The sequence below is a fragment of the Cottoperca gobio genome, chromosome 18, assembly GCF_900634415.1.
Source record: "Cottoperca gobio chromosome 18, fCotGob3.1, whole genome shotgun sequence".
NCBI classification, from domain to species: Eukaryota; Metazoa; Chordata; class Actinopteri; order Perciformes; family Bovichtidae; genus Cottoperca; species Cottoperca gobio.
The window spans coordinates 4,271,788-4,291,729 of record NC_041372.1 but is presented as its reverse complement, the minus strand read 5'-3'; the positions used below and the strand labels follow the sequence as shown (position 1 = coordinate 4,291,729).

Sequence of the window (19,942 nt, the reverse complement as noted above, 5' to 3'; positions counted from 1 at the left end):
GTTTTGCACCAACAATAAGAGAGTTATCTTTTGAATGAGACCAAAATCATGCAGCTGGTGCAAATGGTTGAAGAGCAGCTTTCAATTTACTTTGGGTATGTCGTTTGCAGGTATTTTCGGGTAAATTCGCCCGCCTCCTAAGAGGTTTTAAATATCAAAGTCTAGTTTTAACGAGACAGTAGATGGCAGTATTGCTGCATCGCATGGACATCACTCACTATTAAACTCATGAAGAAGAAACCTTCAGCTGTGATTGGTTGGAATTATCCATCGAGCGCGAGGAAAACTGACGTTGGAACCAGAGCTGCGCTCCTATTTCAAAGTTTAGTTGACGTTAGTTAAAGTGTTTTATTCAACAAACTCGAACTTCGAGTTAAGGGTTTAAAGTCTTTTCCCAGACATAAACCTCCCTCAAGCAGTTAGGTAAGTCAAAGTTGTTTCCGTTCTACCAACTAACGTTACCAAGCTAATATTAGCTTAACGTTGTTCGGGACTGACATGTCTGAAGAATAACGTCTCTACTGTAACCTCTCAAGATAAAACAACATCTGTCAATGGTTTATTTTAACTATCATGTTGTGTATGTTACCTGCACTGTCGGAGATCATCCTCTGCTGGCTGAAGTTGCGATGTTATTGATTCTAACTTATAATGTTTTCTGCCTAACTAAACTGAGGTTAAGTTGACATTCTTAATGTACTGTCAGTGCTGGACGTTTATTAACACAAGTGGTTGACACTGGACTGTGGTCATCAGTTGGCTTTACTTTGTAATTTTAAAGTGTTTTTGATTTGTATTTTTTTTACCCACTTACTATTGGTCAGGGGTCGGGAACCTTTTTGGCATGTAGAGCCATAAAAGCCAAATATTTTTAAATGTATTTCCTTGAGAGCCATATATTTAATAACATTGAGTTTTAAGTACATCACGTTCACGAACACTGACCAACCATCTCCACCGCTGTGTTCCCGACTGCGCATGAACTGCTCAGTAATCCGTTTGCAGTTGACGTGGAAACAGCACATGTGAACATCCAAATGGAGCTGATTGACCTCCAGTGTTATGACACACTCAAGGCAAAGTATGACTCTGTGGGCGCTGCAGTTTCCAAGCTTCACCCCCGAAACGATGCATTAATGTTGGCCCTCTCTGTGATTGAGTTTGACACCCCTGGTCTACTGCTTGCTTTGCGCAGTTTCTCCTCTGCTGTTTCGCTAAGGGCAGGGCTCCGCCCCCTACACACGCATACACACACAAACACGCTCACACACACACACACACGTGCCAACACAGTTACAGTCAAAGAAGGAGCGGAGGAAAGGAGAGGGGAGAACTAAAACTAAATCCGCTGCTAAATGTTTTACTTTAAAATGACACAGTATAATTATATATTACTTGTTAATCATGTTAAAAAATGTCAGCTCAAAATTGTCTGCGAGCCATATCTCGAAAGAGCCATAGGTTCCCGATAATATAGGGTATTTTAGGTTGCCATAAACGCAAAATAGAGTAGTGACGCCATTTCGACCTCATATTTGGCAATAATTGTGGAATATTGGCCCAATGTAAGTTTACATGATCTGGTAATATAAAAGTTAAAATGTTTTGTGTTCATTATATTGTCTAATCCACAGGCTGCAGGCACAGAGAGACTGAGAGATCACCTGAAACAATTTCTTCTCTCCAATCATTACTGGCATGGATTCTCCTGTATACTGGCTGAAAGATGAATGCTTGCCAGAAATTACCTTCCTTGATGATACATGTTATTCAGATCACAGTATGAGTGATAAAGAAAATGACTCTGATGTCCACTCTCCTGTAAAACATAATGGGACAACAGCTTCAGACTCTGATGACAAGATGGTTGACCTTTCTGAGAGTATGTATGCTCCCGTTTGCTTTCTGGATGTCCGATACTTCCCAGAAATAACTCTTCTTGATGTTACGCGTGATTCCGAGCTATTACAATTTGAGGAATTATCCTCCATGGAGGTCATACAGGATATTTCACCAGTGGATAGTTTGAAAAACAGCATGCCTCCCTCGGAGTTCAATAACCAAATTGTGGCAGAGCCTTGCAGATCAGACATGATTCAAAGAGAAGAATTGCCAAGTAGTACTCTTACTGGCAATGTCACCCACACCACAATCTCTTTTAGTGAACGATCTGATAAGAGTGAGGGGGGAGACATTAGGCAAACCTCCTTGGAAGTAACTCAGGATATTTCTACAAGCAGTGTTTTGGAAAACAGCAGGCCTTCATTGGAGCCCAGTGGACCAAACATGGTGAAGATTCAAACATCAGCTGAGGATACATCTGCTAATGTTACACACAACAAAAACTCCTCAAGTGACATGGCTGTTCAGTGTGCTGCATCACAGTTATCTACATCTGATATGCAGTGCAACACAAGTTTAAAGAATGTCACCTTTGAGCTTTATGTTGAACCTGTGGTGAACTCTAATACTGTGGAAGCCAACAATGAAGAGCTACTTACCAGCCATGATGTAGAGTTGACTAGCAATGAGCCACAACCAAGGCCAAAAACATCTGGGTTTGTGAACGGCGCGTTCACCTCCCTCCAGGCCGCGCAGTTGAGTTCCTCCACCGATTTGAGCACCACTGCTCAAATACAATGCCCTCAGAATAAGACCCTGGATCTTCCCCAATTTAATGTAAACAGTCCCAATGCGGTTGAGGCTACTTCGGTCTTTAAGAACATCACCGAAACTTCCCTTGAAATGAATCAAAATTGCTCCGCTGTAAAGACAAGTGGTCCAGGTGATATGCAGAACGCCACTTTTGATAGACATTCTCTTCAAAAATCTAGTGTCAATACTATTTTAGGGGACGCTGGTGCTACAACCTTTTGCCTCCAAAACAACACTTTCGATACTAAGCCTCCTCCGAAGCAGAATGGCACAATAACTTTGTCAGAATCAGGCTCAAGTGACGGTAACCAGAACACCTTCGACAAGCCCTCTCCTAATGCAACAAGTAGCCCTAAAGAAAACAATTCTGAAGTCCACCATCCTGAACCGTTTAGACATAATGGGACTACAGCTACAGACCCTAATGCCAAGATGGTTGACACCCCTGAGAGCACGTTTGAAGCTAATCCAGCTGTTGCGGTGGCTTCTGGAGCTGGCCGACGTGACACTAAGGATCATTCACAATCAGGTCTGCCTGTGACAAATGGTCTTTCCAATAGTTTGGGCCATCAAAGCATGGATTTGGAAAAAAGCAAAGCAAACACATTAAATTGGGATGATACCCTAGATTTAAAGGCAGACTCTTTGATCACTTCAACACCAATGACTAACCGTAAAACATTCTTGCCGCATCCAGCTGCTGAATCCCTTTTGCTTCCTTCGAGTGCTGCATCCCAGTTGTTGAAACACAAGCCGCCCTCTGCACTTCCAGGGAGGTTTGAGGCGTTGACATTAGGCCTACCCATGACGAGACAAAGAACCCTAGCCGAAGCTTTGAGATATACTTCTGCTTCTGATCCTCCCCAGGTAGTATATTTATTTTGTTGTTATCCACCATGTGTATAAAGTTGACAGCACAGATGAACTCAATTGACCATGTCAGAGTCATCTGTAAATCCTTTTTTCATGACTGAGACCAGACAACTAATTGTTGACAGTATGTTGATGATAACCTCTCTTCTTGTGTACTTAAGACCACAGGAATATCCAGCTCTTACAAGTTACGTGCGACAACAGGTAGGCAGTGTCTATTCTATTTTTAGAATGGGCTTGGAAGATTGCAGTTTTATTCTAAATAAATGTTGAGGGTAAATTCTTAATAGTATGGGATGATAACTGTAAGTATCTGTGTACTTTTTGAACTAATGTTAACATTTGTTCATGTATTATTTTTTAGACAAAGCATTCCCCCATTCTTAACTCTTAAGTCCTACTTTTAGCTGCGAACAGTATAATGCCCTCTCAATAGCAGATGAAGTGTGTGTTCACCGTATTCACTATCCACACTGTCGTCCCTCTTTGCCGACATTAGGATCCAAGCAACCTCATTCAGGCTTGCAGAGACCGCAGTTGAGTGGCATACTGTCAGGCATCCAGAGAGCTGCAACAGGTCTCAGGCCGCAATCAGTGAGAAACAACACATCAGCTTCTTTAAGCTCTAATAAACTTTGTGGACCTACTACAGGTACTCATATAGGGGTCAGAATGTATGCTTTGACTGTTTATTTTATCATATATTTACATATATGAAAAATAAATGTACATTTGGCAGTACTGAGTTTTAAATTACATATAGTATTCATACACACACAGTTGTGTTTCTGAGCTCCAATAATAAACAAGCAGCTAGCGAGACAAAACACAATGAGATTCCTTTTAATGTTTGTGTTGGCGAATAATAATTACCAGCAACACATGAAAAATCCTACAAAATAATCTCACTTTTAACTACAATGTTATGTTGTGATGTAATGTTTTTTGTTGTTCTTTATACACAAGTAGCTACTAACCCTATGACGAAGACTTCACAAGCAAATAAGCAACGCTTAACCAGAGGGGAAGCTATGCCAATAGCAAAGAGAAAGAAAATTGGTAAAAAGAAACTCTGTAGAGAAACACTTATCGTTCAGCTACTTTTAGTATTTCAAAGAATTGATGCTTAGTATTTGCACAAAAGTTGTTGTGATGGGGTTCAAAAACTGGACTTTTCTCAACTTACTAAATTCACACTCACTTTTATCTCAACCTTTCAGATACTCCCTTACCGTATGGTAGTGGTGAAACCTCACCATCTTCCTGTGATGCTGCAAATGCATCCAAAAACCTGAAACGGCCCACAACCAGTAAGAGAGCTTTGCCAGCTAAAAACCAAAGGGATGGTAGGTTGGGAGTGTACCACACAGTGTACTCACACAGTGTATGCCAGATTGTGATGTTGTTTGTTGCTGGAGCGTTTCATGGTCTAGTGAGTTCAGTAACCTGGACTTTATGTGAGTTACTTTCATGTTCTTTATCACATGATTTCAGATGCTGCAATGGGAGCCAGTACTGCTGCTGAAATCTCAACCTCTTGCGATGCTGTTAGCAGAGCGAAACTGAAACTGCCTGCGAGCAGCCACAAAGCTCTGCTCGCTAAACCCCAAGGCCATGGTAAGAGCTGAGATGCCAAAAATGGACAGCTGAGGCCACTGGAGGTTTCATTTATTCAAACATCTGATGTTAGGTGCCTACTTGACAAGTCCAATAACCTACTTAGTATATTATCTAATAGGATTTGTTTACAGGCTGACCAACTGAAATCTTGTACTTATGTCCATCTTTAGATTGTTTTGAAATAATTATTTTCCTGCATCAGCCATCTTTCTTGTTAACAACTCCGTTTAAAGTTGGGTATGGTAGTTTATTTTTGGTGTCATTGGGCCAAAATTCCATACTAACCTTTCAGCATATTGTAATTCAATGATGCCAAAATAAACTACCTACCCAAGCTTTAATCAAACATTATTTTGTGTAAACAGCTAGTGGAGGTTTTATGTTTTCTGATGCTGCAAAAGTTTGGTTTATATCGATAATGCTTGTCCGGTAATGTTTGAAGTGACACAAATTTATATGTTCAGCTATAAGATGAACACATCTATCAAGTCAAACTGTCCCATTGTATAAATTGCTACACTATTAAAGAGCATTGGGGTCTTGCATTAATGAATAAGGCAATGAAAAGTAACCTAAATTAATTGTATAGACCAGTTTGAGAATTGAACTTCAAACTGGTGTCTGGATAATAACTGCATTAGGTCACCATGACCACATGGCGTTGGTTGGAGGAAGCATGAGTATGGAAGTTATACATCAGGTAGTCCCCACACTTAACCAAGTCTGGTACACAGAAAATATAAAACTGACGATAGAAAATGATTTGACAGAGACCATTTCCTCAGTAATGTAATGATTTCAATTGTATTGCAGGTTGCGCCAACTGCGTCATGCTTGAACAACAACTCAAAATGCAATCAGAAGAAATAAGGAAACTGAATGAAGGTATGACTCATTACTGTGGTTTTATGTAAATATAGTTAATTGCAACTTACTTAGAAAATCCCATGCTGCAATGTTCTGAAATTAAAGAAATATCAGTGCTTTTTAACAATTCCTCGGGTGACTTTTTTTTTTTCGAACCAATCATCAAAAAGTTGCCTCAGTAATGACAACGTGGGAATAATAATAATACATTTTATTTATAGGCGCACTTTTCATTTGTGTAAACAAAACTCAAAGTGCTAGAATATGTGGTGGGTACACTTGGCATGAGTTGCATTTGGTGGCATCAGCTCTGTACGCTATCACATCTTGTTGCAGAGCAATGAGTTCTCAAATTACTAAGCTTGTTTTGATGAAATGTAACTCCTTAGTGCAACAGTTTGGCTTTTAAGGAAATGTCATAGCTGTAACATTGTAAAACAGTGTTAAACCTGAACTTCCTTTTAGTTCCTACTTTTTAATTTATTTGTTCCATAAGTCTTATTAATGCAAATTTCCTTTTTTTTACAGAGCTGCTGAAGAAAAGTAAAGAAGAGGAAGCATGAAAGTATATTAATGAACAGCTGTAAAATTAAGATTTTATTAAAAGGGGCTTTCTAAATGTATGCCTCCAGGTCCAGTGGCCCCTGGACATCCAGGACAAGGGCCCATGATGAGTGGAGGTCCGACCTTACAGCAGGTCACCATCGGTGGTGGTTCAAGCCAACAAGCAGGAAAGATGCTGAGCAGCATCAAGACAAACCTCAAATCTGCACCCGGCTCAATGCATCCTTACAACCGATGAGCTCCTTGTTTCTTAATTCACTAGTTAAGTCATTAGTCCACTTCTTACTCTGGAAGTTATGCAGTAATGTAAAGTAATGTTTCATCTGTGATATTTTAATAAATATGTGAAGTATCTGAAGAGTGAATTGTGCTTTGTATTTTATTATTATTATTATTATTATTATTATTATTATTATTATTATTATTATTATTATTATTATTATTACCATCTCTGGTTCACAAGGCGTCAACTGCACTGAACCCCAGCCCAGATGGTCAGAAGATATTGCTGAATGGTTACCTGAGCTAAACAGGGCTGAGGTGACAGAACAGCCAACGGCAAAGTCTAAAAATCAGATGGAGGTATCGTTTTTAAAATAACATATTTAACCATAAAAACATCTTATTAATTTTACAACATTCTTTGTATATAAATCGGTGAAACATCTTCCACTGAAACTACTGCAGATTTAAAGTTGGATAAATGAAGATTGTTGTTTCATAAAGCTCCATAAAAGTAACTTTTTATACATGTTACCTGATGTTCCACCTTCTCAAAGTTCATTATAAGTTGACGTGAACAAAATGTTACAGATGGTTGCTTTGATAATAAAAGATGTATTTTCAGTCAGAGTTGGTATTAGACGATTGATGTTGTGTTGTAAATAAAACAAACATGGTGGTTTTTAGCCATGCTAGCCGTATAAACGTTACTCCGACATGGATGGATTGTGATGACATTCTTTGGTGATCCTCTGAATTGTCTTCTTGCGCCACCATCAGGTCAACAGTCCTTTGGTTATTACCAAGTACCTGCAGAACTGATGACATTCATCAGCCTCATCTGTACTTTATGTTTACTGCTAATGTTAACGTACTAAGCTCAGTTGGTGAACATTGTAATCATTATACCTGCTAAGTGTTAGCAGGGAGGTCATAAGTTGTATGGTTGCAGAGTTGGTCATGTGAGGGTTCTTTGGTATTAGTACTTTTACATAAGTATCCTCCACCCCTGATGAACACACACATTTGACTTGACAGAATGATGCATTCATAGGGTCTTCCAAAGATTCAGATTTCTTCTTTTTATTGAACAACAAACATGTTTTAACACAGTCCCCGCTTCAGACACACTTCCTGTTTAAAGTCAATTAAACCCTAGAGACGAACAATAGTTTAATACAAAATGGATTAATTCAACAAGGAACAGAAAGTGTGTTTTATGTTTACTTTTAGAACGAGTATATACAAAAACACACACTACACACAGGCCCGACACCCACATGCAATATAAACCACTCAAGAAGTTGCCGCGGTTTAAAATAATGGTCTGTGCAGGATTTTAGTACAACCCGAAGAAGTGTGTGTGTGTGTGTGTGTGTGTGTGTGTGTGTGTGTGTGTGTGTGTGTGTGTGTGTGTGTGTGTGTGTGTGTGTGTGTGTGTCACATGTTGCCTCTTCAGGTCTCATCCAGCACTCAGAATCCAGCTGCAGGAAAACTTTACTTTGAGGTACTACTTTATACTTCTACTCCACTACATCTCCCGGGGAAATATTGTACTTATTTAACAACATTACTTTCTATTCATATTCATATTATTAATACAAAATTAAAGAAAAAAAAAAAACTTTATTGATCCATGAGGGGAAATTCACAAGCTACTGAGCAGTATGTAAGGTAAAAACAACAACATTAAAGTGATGAACACATTAATGCATCAATATAATCCAATTATATAATATTTATTATTCTGAAATGGGCCATTTTGCAAAATGAGTACTTTTACTTTTGGTACTTTAAGTATATTCTGATTCTAATACGTTTGTACTTATTTTGAATGCAGGGCTTTTACTCTGAGTATTTCTACTGTAGTGTTGATATTATTACTTAGATGACACTTCTTCCACCACTGTGAATATTGTGTGTGGTGCATGATTGGAAACTTGTGGCTCCATAATAATACCACATATAATAACATTTTAGGAGTAATAGTATACTGTATGTATATGTATTAAAGCCTTTTATTTCTTGTCTTTAGAATCTAGAATGGGAGGTATGAAACCCTCTTTTTAATGGTCACACATGCAGAGCACACAGCACACACAGTGAAATTTGTTGTCTGCTTTTAACCCATCCTAGTACCAGGAGTCTACTAATCTACAGCGCCCAGGGAGCAATGGGAGTGAGGATGTACGGTCCCTTGCTCAAGGGTACCACAGCAGGGCAGGAGGTGAATTGGGACCTCTCCAAGTAGAAGTCACACTGCATTTTTTTTAGGTCGGGTCGGTGACTTGAACCAGCAACCCTACGGCTCACAGTCCAAGCCTCTACTGACTGAGTCACTGCCGGACATACCGGACCTGTTGCTGCATCCTATTGGCTTCTGGCTCCGCTTCCTCTTCCTTTTACCCTGAAAAGAGAAGAAGAAGAAGAAGAAGAAGAAGAAGAAGAAGAAGAAGAAGAAGAAGAAGAAGAAGAAGAAGAAGAAGAAGAAGAAGAAGCTGAAGCTTTCTGATGTACACAGTGTACATGGTGATGTACACAGTGTACATGGTGGATCTACAGTACAGTACATACGTAGTTATCCCTGGCGGACCATCCAGGGTAGAGCTGCATGTGGAGCAGTCTCTCCTTCTGGGCCAGATCGTAGTATTTGAACTGTTCAGAGCGTGACAGAGCGTGCCACTGAGAGACAGAGACGCGTTATTAGTTATGCTTCCATCTCTGATACATTTTATCCCTTTGGTCTTCACATTTAGGAATCTGCTGATTTAGTGTATTACTTAATTAAAACACAGATTAAATCCCTATGTGGTTCAAACTGTAGTATATGATGAAGCTTATAGTTAGGGCTGCTCAGGCTTGCCTTGGACCAGCCCCTAGTTATGCTGAACAGAGCTCCTCTCTCCTCCTCTACCTCTCTATCGGTATGCATTCATGTCCCATAAATGCATCATCATCATAGTAGCAGTAGAAGAAATGGGAGTTGGAGTAGTAGCTGTCGTGGAAGTAGTACTAGTAGTCGTAGTAGCAGCAGCATCTGAGATGTTCCAACTTTTAGTCCCTATGTGGTTCAACCTCCAAAAACAATAGAAATGGTGGTAGTGCTGGTACTAGCAGTGGTTGTTTCTTTAGTAGATGATAAAGCTTATAGTTAGGGCTGGCTCAGGCTTGCCTTGGACCAGCCCCTATACTACAACTATATGTTGCTCTCCTGATATACTCTGTTTTGTTCTTTAGAAATTAAAAAAAGAGAGTGGGAAGAAAAGATAAGAAGTAGTACTAGTAGTGATGTTCCAATTTTTAGTCCCTAGGTTTCCCACAATGCACCTAGATTGTGTGTATCATCAGGGCTGTGCAGAGCTCACTCTCTCACCCTGCGTCCAAGGATGCGGTTAATGGCGGCGCTCTCTCTCTCTCGTCCCTCCTGCAGCACTTTGTGTCTCGTCTCCTTCATGTAGAGCATGAAGGCATTCAGAGGCTTCTTCACAGCCTGTCTGCTGCTGAGGGCGAGAGACAGACAGAGGGGGGGGGGGGGGGGGGGGGTTACCGCGGGTTGTTAAAAAGTCTTAAATTCATTAACAAAAATTCAAGATTATCTCAAATAGGATTTCATAGGTCTTAAAAAGAATGCTCTCCTGCAAATAATCAAGATGTCTGAAGTGATTTACTTTTTGCTCGCCGGGAGAACGGACCCACAATGGAAGTGTCCACCCTGGTGAGTATTAAGATTTAGATTTGTACTTTCGCTAGATTTAACAGGACAGGAGTAGCAGTATTGGTGCTGATTCTCTCTTAGAAGTACTATTACTAGTGGCTGCAGTAATACTTTTGATATTCTAGTATAATGTTGAAGTAATTCAGATTTTGCTGAAAACCCGAGCTCACCTGGTGACGCTGTTGCCGTGGTAACAGGTGATTGTCGCGGAGTGGGTGTTGGCCTGCTGGGCACCAGGCACACCGATTGGCTGGCTGTACGGGGGGGAGGGGGGGAAGTGTCTGTCGCTGTAGAGGAGGAGAGGGATGAGAGGGTGGACGGACGCCTGCAGAGAGACATTTTAAATGTAAAGGTTCAGTTTACAATTTTTCTTTTTTGTGGAGGGAACCAGCCAGTAAAGATATGTCTTCCCTGCAGTACCATGACGTAGTACGAGACGCAGTACGTGACGCAGTACGAGACGCAGTACGAGACGCAGTACGAGACGCAGTACGAGACGTATTGCGTGACGTATTGCGTGACATATTAAGTGACGTAGTACGAGACGCAGTACGAGACGCAGTACGTGACGCAGTACGAGACGCAGAACGAGACGCAGAACGAGACGCAGTACGAGACGCAGTACGAGACGCAGTACGAGACGTATTGCGTGACGTATTGCGAGACGTATTGCGCGACGGAGTGCGCGACGTATTAAGTGACGGAGTGCGTGACGGAGTGCGTGACGTAGTACGAGACGCAGTACGTGACGCAGTACGAGACGCAGTACGTGACGCAGTACGAGACGCAGAACGAGACGCAGTACGAGACGCAGTACGAGACGTATTGCAAGACGCAGTACGAGACGTATTGCGTGACGTATTGCGAGACGGAGTGCGTGACGGAGTGCGTGACGTATTAAGTGACGGAGTGCGTGACGTATTAAGTGACGGAGTGCGTGACGGAGTGCGTGACGGAGTGCATGACGTATGAAGTGACGTAGTACGAGATGCACCGTACCGTGACGATGTACGAAGTAGTATGTGAAGCAGTACGTGTTGAAACACAAAGAGACGGCAGCTTCCGCCTCTCAGCTGTGTTTCTGTCACACTAACAGTGTTGGACAGCAAACATACTGTCAAGAGGGCAACATTACACACACACACACACACACACACACACACACACACACACACACACACACACACACACACACACACACACACACACACACACCCTGGGGTTAGGACTGGGTTTTACATTTAACACTGATTGTGTTAGAAGGGGAACACATTGTCTTAAAGGGATTATATCAACACACACACACACACACACACACGCGCGCACACACACACACGCACACACACTCACAGGAGCAGCAGAAGTCTGAATGTGTGTTGTGTTGTTTCGCCCCCCGCTGGTCAGATCCAGATACTGCTGATGAGGTGGACACCAGCCAGAGACATGAAGTTTACCTGAAACATTACCGAAAAACTTGTTAACTCATGAATATATATATATATATATATATATATATATATATATATATATATATATAATATATATATGTAATACATATATATAAATAAATATATAGGATGTATTTGGGATATAAATGTGGTTGTGTTTCCCACCACAGTTAGGACTTGCAGGTTTCTGATTCAGTCCGATCTCCTAAAAAAAGAAGAATTAAATGAATTTACTGTTGCAGGAGATTAAACCTCCATAAAGGAAACTTACATTTATGAATAATAAACTGATGACTGAATAAATGAATAGAGTTATGGTGCGGAGTGAATAATAATAATAATAATAATAATAATAATAATAATAATAATAATAATAATAATAATAATAATAATAAGTCATATTTGTACTGCTGTTGTTGATTCATTAGAATAAACCCCTTGAGATGAACCATCTAATTTTCATCCAAACATACATTAATAATCATGTAATTTATAGAACAAAATGCAGCTTGAAGAGTTTCACAAAAGAAACAAAGAAAAGACTATTAATTAAGATAATTTAAACAATAGTTAACAAATTAAAATATATTTTTAAAGAGCAAGGGAGTTAAAAGAATCAATTAGAAAAATAATATTAGTTTACACAACAATTATACATAATAAATTCATTATCATTATTATTATATATATTTATAATTACTATAGTAATTGATTTATTGATATTAACATTAGCTTCATTTATCGGTTATAATATATTTTAAATATCGTGTAAAATAAGTATAAAAATCAAATCAAGAATCCAAATACATTAAAAGTGATTTTCTTTGAATATAATACATATATGTATATAAAATAATAAATGTATAGAATATATGGGTGAGTTGAAAAGTGACCATTAATGATAGTATAATAAAAATAACTATAATAAACATAATATAGGACACGAGAGACAGTAATAAAATGACACAGTAAAATCACATAAATGAGATAAAATAATAGATAATATAAGTGATGGATGATATTCTTACTAATAATAATAATGAATACTTACCCCTCTGCTGGGCATCTGCTCCATCTGTTTACTCAGTAAAAACTATATTTGGTAATTAACTAATAATAATAATACAAAGTAAACCAGAGACGAGTGGAAGATATTCAGACTCTCCAGACGGGTGGGATTAAATCATGTTTGTGATGTTTATGAACCCCGAGCCCCTCACAATAAGCCCACACACACGCACACACACACACACACACACACACACAGCCTTGGGTCCTTCTCCTGCCATCGCTTTTATTCTCTCAGTTTCCACTTTATTATGTAGCTAAAACTAATAACGTGTTTCTATTCATTTGTCCACTTCATTCATATCAATGAGGGGGGGGGGGGGGACTAAATAACAGAAACACTGACATACATCCTCGTAAATGATCATAAAGTTGTATCAATGTGAGATTTCTGTTCCACGTCTTTCTTGCACAAATGATCGACGACAGAACATTTCACCAGGAGAAATTCTCTGTTCTCCAAACTACATCCAAACACACGCAGGATCTGATACAGGAAAGACACAACAGGAGTTCTTTCCTGTAGATATCCGCCAGAAGTTAGTGATTAAAGTTGTTTGTCTGCTTATTTGCAGTGAAGACCAACAAAGAAATGTGTCGAAGAAGATGGTTTGGGAGACGCGGGCAGTTCTGCAGAACGTTTGGAGGTAAATAAACTAATGACGAGTCTTCCTCCTGATATTTCCCTCGCACTGTCGTTAGTCGCTGCTTTCAACTATTTTCACACTACAGGATTTTGATTTGGTGCATCTCGCTTTTTAAATTCTAATCTGTAGCTTTTCTTCTCCAAAACGTGTTGGCGAGCGGAGAATCAGGGCTTGAACTGTGTCGTGTGAAATCATTATGAAGGGAACCATTTGAGCAGGACTGATGCGATGTGGTCTTTACTCCACTGTGATTTAACGCCACAACTCACAGCTTAATATGTTCTACTCGCTGCCACGTCCACAGAACACTTGAGGGAAGTAAAGAAGGACAAGATGACCGGGAAACCATTGAGAGAAGTGAAAGTGAGATGCAGTCATCCAGCATCCAACTGTTTCTTCGGACGTCGACGTAAGCACCATACCATCATGTCATATAAATACAATTCCTGAGTAAAACGTTTAAATGTGCTGCATCAAGTTTAAAGCTGTAGAAAGTGCAGTTAAACTGTCAGCTGTTGAGTGGTACAAAATGTATTAACTTACAAACTTTATATTATTAAATTAGTAATTTTCTGCCATTATTTGCATCAACATTGTTGTTCTTTGTTTAAACTGTATTTTTCAAATGTCACATCTGTATCTAGATTTACCCTCTAGCTCTCTTCATTATTATTATTATTATTATCATTGTTGATTTTAATGGATTTGTTTTAGTATTTCTCCCTCTTTTCTCTTTTTTCAGTTTTTCTTTTCTCCATATGTTGCTGTTTTCTGGTTTCGTCACGTGACGTCACTGTTGCTTTGTACTTTCCACAGCATTTCAATAAAGTTTAGAGAAAAACTATGATCCCATGATGCATTGCGCGGTCCGTTGCTAGGATACAGCTCTCAGTAGCTTGCTGGCCTCGCGAATAGACTTTGACGCAGATAAACGCGGTGAGACTGAACTCAGACTCTTATAAAGACTTTTAAAACGGATAAAAACAGTTGCTGTATCTTTGTGGCGCGTTTATCCAGTAAAGCGTGTGTTTGTTGCCTCGGACGGTTTAAACACTTCGGTGGTTCGTGTTTTGATGCTAGTCGGTAAACGGGCATAAAACGTCTGTAGCGGTGATGAAGTCGCTTGCAGCGGCAGATACACGGTTGAATCGGGACTACCTCGCATCTCCCCGGTAGATGAATATGTGTAACCGGAGTTGGCTTCACCCAGTGATCCGTTAGCGCCCTATGGAGCGGGCTGACCGGGGGAAAGACAGCAGGTTGCTGAAGAACCAGCCGTACGACAAGAGCCTGGAGGTGATCGACTCCGAGGAGGTCGCGAGCGTCTACAGCCCGACTCCCCGCAGCCAGCGTTATAAGTCACAGCAACATGTATAATGTGTTCAGTTATTCGTGCTTCACTTTAATATGTGCGTCTGCACCATCAGGATGTTTGTTTGTGCAACAACAATAAAGAGTTTCTTGTGTCTGTAGAGGAGCAGCACTCGGAGCAGGATGGAGGAGCAGCGGAGCAAAAAGGTCCCCAGAAGAGAAGCAGCAGGCTCGTCCTCTCAGGTGGGTCACAGATCACTGAATAAATAACTGATGCTTCTGCAAACATGACTGATCCTTCTGAGGGAATATTTACACTAAATTGAGTCTGAGATGAAGAAGTCCAGTTCTGGAGCAGAGAAAGAGTCTGGACCTCTTCAGCACTTTTAGTCTTCAGCAGGATCAACGAGTTCCTGAACTCTCCAAACAGGTTCCTAAAGAATTCACTGAAGATGCAATAAAGCTTTACTCTTCAAAAACAGAACAAAACCAGAGTCCGTCTCCAGAACAAACTGAAGAAATATTGTCTGATGTTTTTATTACAAGTATCTCTCCGTCCTGACTCGTGACTGTTGGAAAAATATTCAGGATCAAAATCAAATAAGAGTTTAATCAATATTCTTACAAGAAGGAGCGTCTTACATACAAAGATGTTCAAACTCCCAACGTCAGGTTGTAAATCTGTCGTATGTTTGCTCAGAGGAGTAAAATCTTCCTCCATGGTATTTATACACAGTTCAAATAACTAGTTTGAGTGAGTTCCTGCTTCGTTCACACGGATGGTTGTTCACGGGAGAGACAGGTGGTCTCACTAGAGAGATTAATGTTCTCATATCTGGAGTACAGCATCAGTTCACCTCCCCCCCACCCTCCAGAGTGTCCATGAAGCCTCTTGTTTCTGACAGGATAGTGCTGGTGCGAGGAGCGCTCCCTTCTTGGGTTAAAATAGAACATTTCTGGCAGAATGAGTCTAAAATAAGTATAAAAAAGGCCTAAAAATTATAATTGTGCGAAGGTAGATAATCTTATCATGATGTGTTCAAATGTAATTGTGTATAATGTAGTAATATTTTCACAGTAATATAAGATAAATATTAGAGAGGGAATTAGAATAATGCAAAGGTGCATTAACATCACTCTCCATCTCTTTACCGCGTTATGAGACTCGTGCTGTGCCAACATTTCCATCTTTAACGTGCAACATGAGCATCGATCGATGAGCGGAAAAACACACTTGTTTATAGATGTGGTCTGACACCCCATCATAAACACTAGTTTATTTGATATATTCCTGGCCTTAAAGGAAAACTTCTTAGTATCACACTTTTCTTATGAGAGACAGATTTAATAAAGAAGGTCCAAATCTGGAGACATCCTTCACCAACACTGGATCTCACAGTTCCTGCAGTCGGTTGTTACAGGTGGTAATCCATTAGTCACATGTGAAGATTGTGGTTTCTGGTCCACAAACACGCTGTAATTATTTATGGTTTGAGATAGCTGGCTCCACCATGGCATCTCACTGACTCTGTGTGTGTCTGTCTTTTGTTACAGAAACGGAGCAGAAGAGAGGGACTCAAAAGTCACAGCTGTCAGCACTGTGACAAGTCCTTCACAACATCTGCAAATTTAAAGTGTCATCAGAGAGTTCACACTGGAGAGAAACCTTACAACTGTGACCAGTGTGGGAACGTTTTCTCTACATCGAGCTACCTAAAAGTTCATCAACGTATTCACTCCGTAGAGAAACCATTCAGTTGTGACCAATGTGGGAAAGCTTTCACGAATTCAAACAACCTTAAAATTCATCAACGCATTCACACGGGAGAGAAACCATACAGCTGTGACCAATGTGGGAAAGCTTTCTCCTTTTCTGGAAACTTAGTTATGCACCAACGTGGTCACACTGGAGAGAAACCGTACAGCTGTGACCAATGCGGGAAAGCTTTCACCTTTTCTGGAGACTTAATAATGCACCGACTTGTTCACACTGGAGAGAAACCATACAGCTGTGACCAATGTGAGAACGCTTTCACCTCTTCTGGAAACTTAGTAGTGCACCGACGTGTTCACACCGGAGAGAAGCCGTACTGGTGTCAGCAATGTACGAAAATGTTCATCTCCAGTAGAGCATTGAAAATACATCAATTTGTTCACACTGGAGAGAAACCATACAGCTGTGACCAATGTGAGAACACAACAGTCAGTGAATCAGTGGATTTCTACAATAGAACACTGAGCAATATCCTGGATCTCCACGCTCCGGTGAAAACTCGGACAATCACCTTCTCACGCTCAGCCCCCTGGTTCACTTCAGAGCTACGGAACATGAAGGCAGCTGGGCGTGTAATGGAGAGGCGTTTCACAAAATCTAGACTCAGTGTTCAAAGATTAGCCTTTCAAGAACACCAAAAAGCCTACTCAGTCACTCAGAACTGCACAGACACAGTTCTACTCCAATATCATCAATAAAAACCCTGGAAACTCCAAGCAGTTGTTCTCCACCATAAGTCATCTCCTCAGGCCACAAACTCTTTCACACACCGACACCACAGAAGAGCAGTGCAATAGCTTTATTACTTCCGCTCAGTCTGTCCCTGCTGTCAACCCACAGCCTGGGATTTTCCCGCCTCTACGTGTCTTCTCTGAGATCTCTCAGCAAGAGGTTGAGGACGTCATCCGCAGGATGAAACCTTCCACCTGCGCACTGGACCCTTTTCCCACAGCCCTGGTAAAGTCCAACATTTGTGCTCTAAGCCCCCTGATCACCAAAGTCATTAACCTCTCGCTCCAGACTGGTCAAAGCTTTTAGCTTTGAAAGGCGCTTTATAAAAATACAAATTATTATTATTATTATTATTATTATTATTATTATTATTAAGCTTTCTGCTATTCTGGAGAGCTAGTAATCCACCGACGTATTCACACTGGAGAGAAGCCGTACTGGTGTCAGCAATGTACTAAAATGTTCACCTCCAGTAGTAAGTTGAAAAGGCATCAATTTGTTCACACTGCAGAGAAACCGTTCAGCTGTGACCAATGTGATAAAACATTCTCTCGGAGTAGTAGCCTTAATGTCCACCGACGCATTCACACTGCATCGTCTTGAATCTTTTTTCAGGAGCAGCTAGCTGTTTGCTCCTGCCTCCTATCCCTGCACTGAGGTGTTGTTATTGTTATATTTTAAGCTTCTTTCCACATCGAAGACTGACCAACAGTAACAGCATGTATGTTCTTGTGGCTACGACTACAGCTCTGAAAACAGAGTAAATAAGCCTTGAGTTTAGAATGATCTATTACACATATTGTTGTTTTTGTCTGCTTCATAAATGTCCTCTTATCATAAGTTCCTCTTGATTGTTATTTTCATTGAACAATCTTCATTTTAAATTTATATTTGTTGTTTTTACTTAATATTTCTGAATGCGTTTTTAATACTGTAAATATATATATTCTAGTCGAAGCAAAGAGACCTCAAGTCTGAAACACGAATAATATGAGAGACATTAGTTTTAGTGAAATTCTGATATAACCAGATATTATTTTATGTTCATTATTTGACTCTGAAACGCCTGTTTGCTTTCTGCTTCGTCAGTAAAAGTGATTGTTGAGACTAAAATCTAAAATTCTACTAAAAGCAGAAGTGAATTAATTAACTTTAAAAATATGTGTTTTTGTAATCTGTTGTGTATGTAAATGACAAAATATCAGAGATATTGAAATCAGTTCATGAAGAAGTTACTGGTGGATATTTACTAGTTTGGAGGCATGTGCAGGTTATGGATTTGAGTCTTTTTCTTTCAATAAATAAGTATTTAAAATACGTGTTGGTCCTGTTTTCTTTACCTTAATGCTGAATATATTGTGTAGTCAAGCTTACTGACTTTTAAAAGACCTTTTTTATATATTTATATATATATTACACTATAATCTACCACTATAAAATAATTCAGTGTTTCTCACTTCAGGATCCTCAAATGAAAATTGTTCTGGATGAAACTTTCACATCTAGAGCTCATTTAGTCACAAAAGTGTCTGTGTTCTTGTTGCTTCCACACTGACTATAATGTAAATGTACTGTTTATTTAACTTAATGCATTAATCAAAGATGCCAGAATAGATCACACTACCTTTCTAATAAACTTACTGCAACATAGATGTTTCATATATTCAGAAATATGTCTTGAAATAATTGGTAAAAGGTGAACTTATAATACTCACAAGCCCCCGGCTGAGCACCACTACGGTGTAGTTCACCCCAGTGGACAAGAGGTTCACCTCCCTACGCCTTTCGGGTTATGGGGGGGAAAACTCTGACTGTTGTTTGTGCCTATGCCCCAAACCGCAGTTCGGAGTATTCGGCCTTCTTGGAGACCCTGAATGGAGCTCTGCAGGGGGCTCCAGTAGTAGTCTGGCTGGGAGACTTTAACGCGCACGTGGGAAACGATGGAGACACCTGGAGAGGCGTGATTGGGAGGAACGGCCTCCCTGATCTAAACCCGAACGGTCGTTTGTTGTTGGACTTCTGTGCTAGTCATGGAATGGCCATAACAAACACCATGTTGGAAAATAAGGATGCTCATAAGTGTACGTGGTCCCAGAGCACCTTAGGCCAAAGGTCAATGATCGATTTTCATCTGATCTGAGGCCGCATGTTTTGGACACTCGGGTGAAGAGAGGGGCGGAGCTGTCAACTGATCACCATCTGGTGGTGAGTTGGATCAAGGGGTGGGGGAAGACTCTGGACAGACCTGGTAAGCCCAAACGAGTAGTGCGGGTGAGCTGGGAACATCTGGAGGAAGACACTGTCTAGGAGATCTTCAACTCACACCTCCGGCGGAGCTTTTCAGACATCCCTGTGGAGGTTGAGGGCATTGAACCTGAGTGGGAGATGTTCAAAACTTCTATTGCTGAAGCTGCGGTGAGGAGCTGTGGTCTCAAGATCTTAGGTG

General features: G+C 40.3%; 2 protein-coding genes across 6 annotated transcripts; both read left to right on the top strand.

Moving 5' to 3' along the window:
- Positions 1–240: 240 nt before the first annotated feature.
- LOC115023825 (uncharacterized) lies at positions 241–6,944 on the top strand. Of its 4 annotated transcripts, none has more exons than XM_029455096.1 (10): positions 241–423; positions 1,635–3,522; positions 3,690–3,732; positions 4,028–4,180; positions 4,495–4,587; positions 4,749–4,874; positions 5,023–5,145; positions 5,962–6,033; positions 6,544–6,558; positions 6,648–6,944. In XM_029455096.1, exons 2-10 carry the CDS (start codon positions 1,699–1,701, stop codon positions 6,815–6,817), a joined length of 2,619 nt encoding a protein of 872 aa, XP_029310956.1. In that variant the 5' UTR covers positions 241–423; positions 1,635–1,698; the 3' UTR covers positions 6,818–6,944. The 4 variants fall into 4 exon arrangements, with proteins under 4 accessions (XP_029310956.1, XP_029310959.1, XP_029310958.1 ...); XM_029455099.1 differs by having other exon boundaries at positions 6,640–6,825; XM_029455097.1 differs by having other exon boundaries at positions 242–423; positions 4,498–4,587.
- A 6,502-nt stretch (positions 6,945–13,446) lies between these two features.
- LOC115023826 (zinc finger protein 239-like) lies at positions 13,447–17,758 on the top strand. Of its 2 annotated transcripts, XM_029455101.1 has the most exons (4): positions 13,447–13,679; positions 13,984–14,088; positions 15,153–15,233; positions 16,545–17,758. In XM_029455101.1, exons 3-4 carry the CDS (start codon positions 15,174–15,176, stop codon positions 17,460–17,462), a joined length of 978 nt encoding a protein of 325 aa, XP_029310961.1. In that variant the 5' UTR covers positions 13,447–13,679; positions 13,984–14,088; positions 15,153–15,173; the 3' UTR covers positions 17,463–17,758. The 2 variants fall into 2 exon arrangements, with proteins under 2 accessions (XP_029310961.1, XP_029310960.1); XM_029455100.1 differs by lacking the exons at positions 13,447–13,679; positions 13,984–14,088 and adding an exon at positions 14,572–15,050.
- Positions 17,759–19,942: the final 2,184 nt, after the last annotated feature.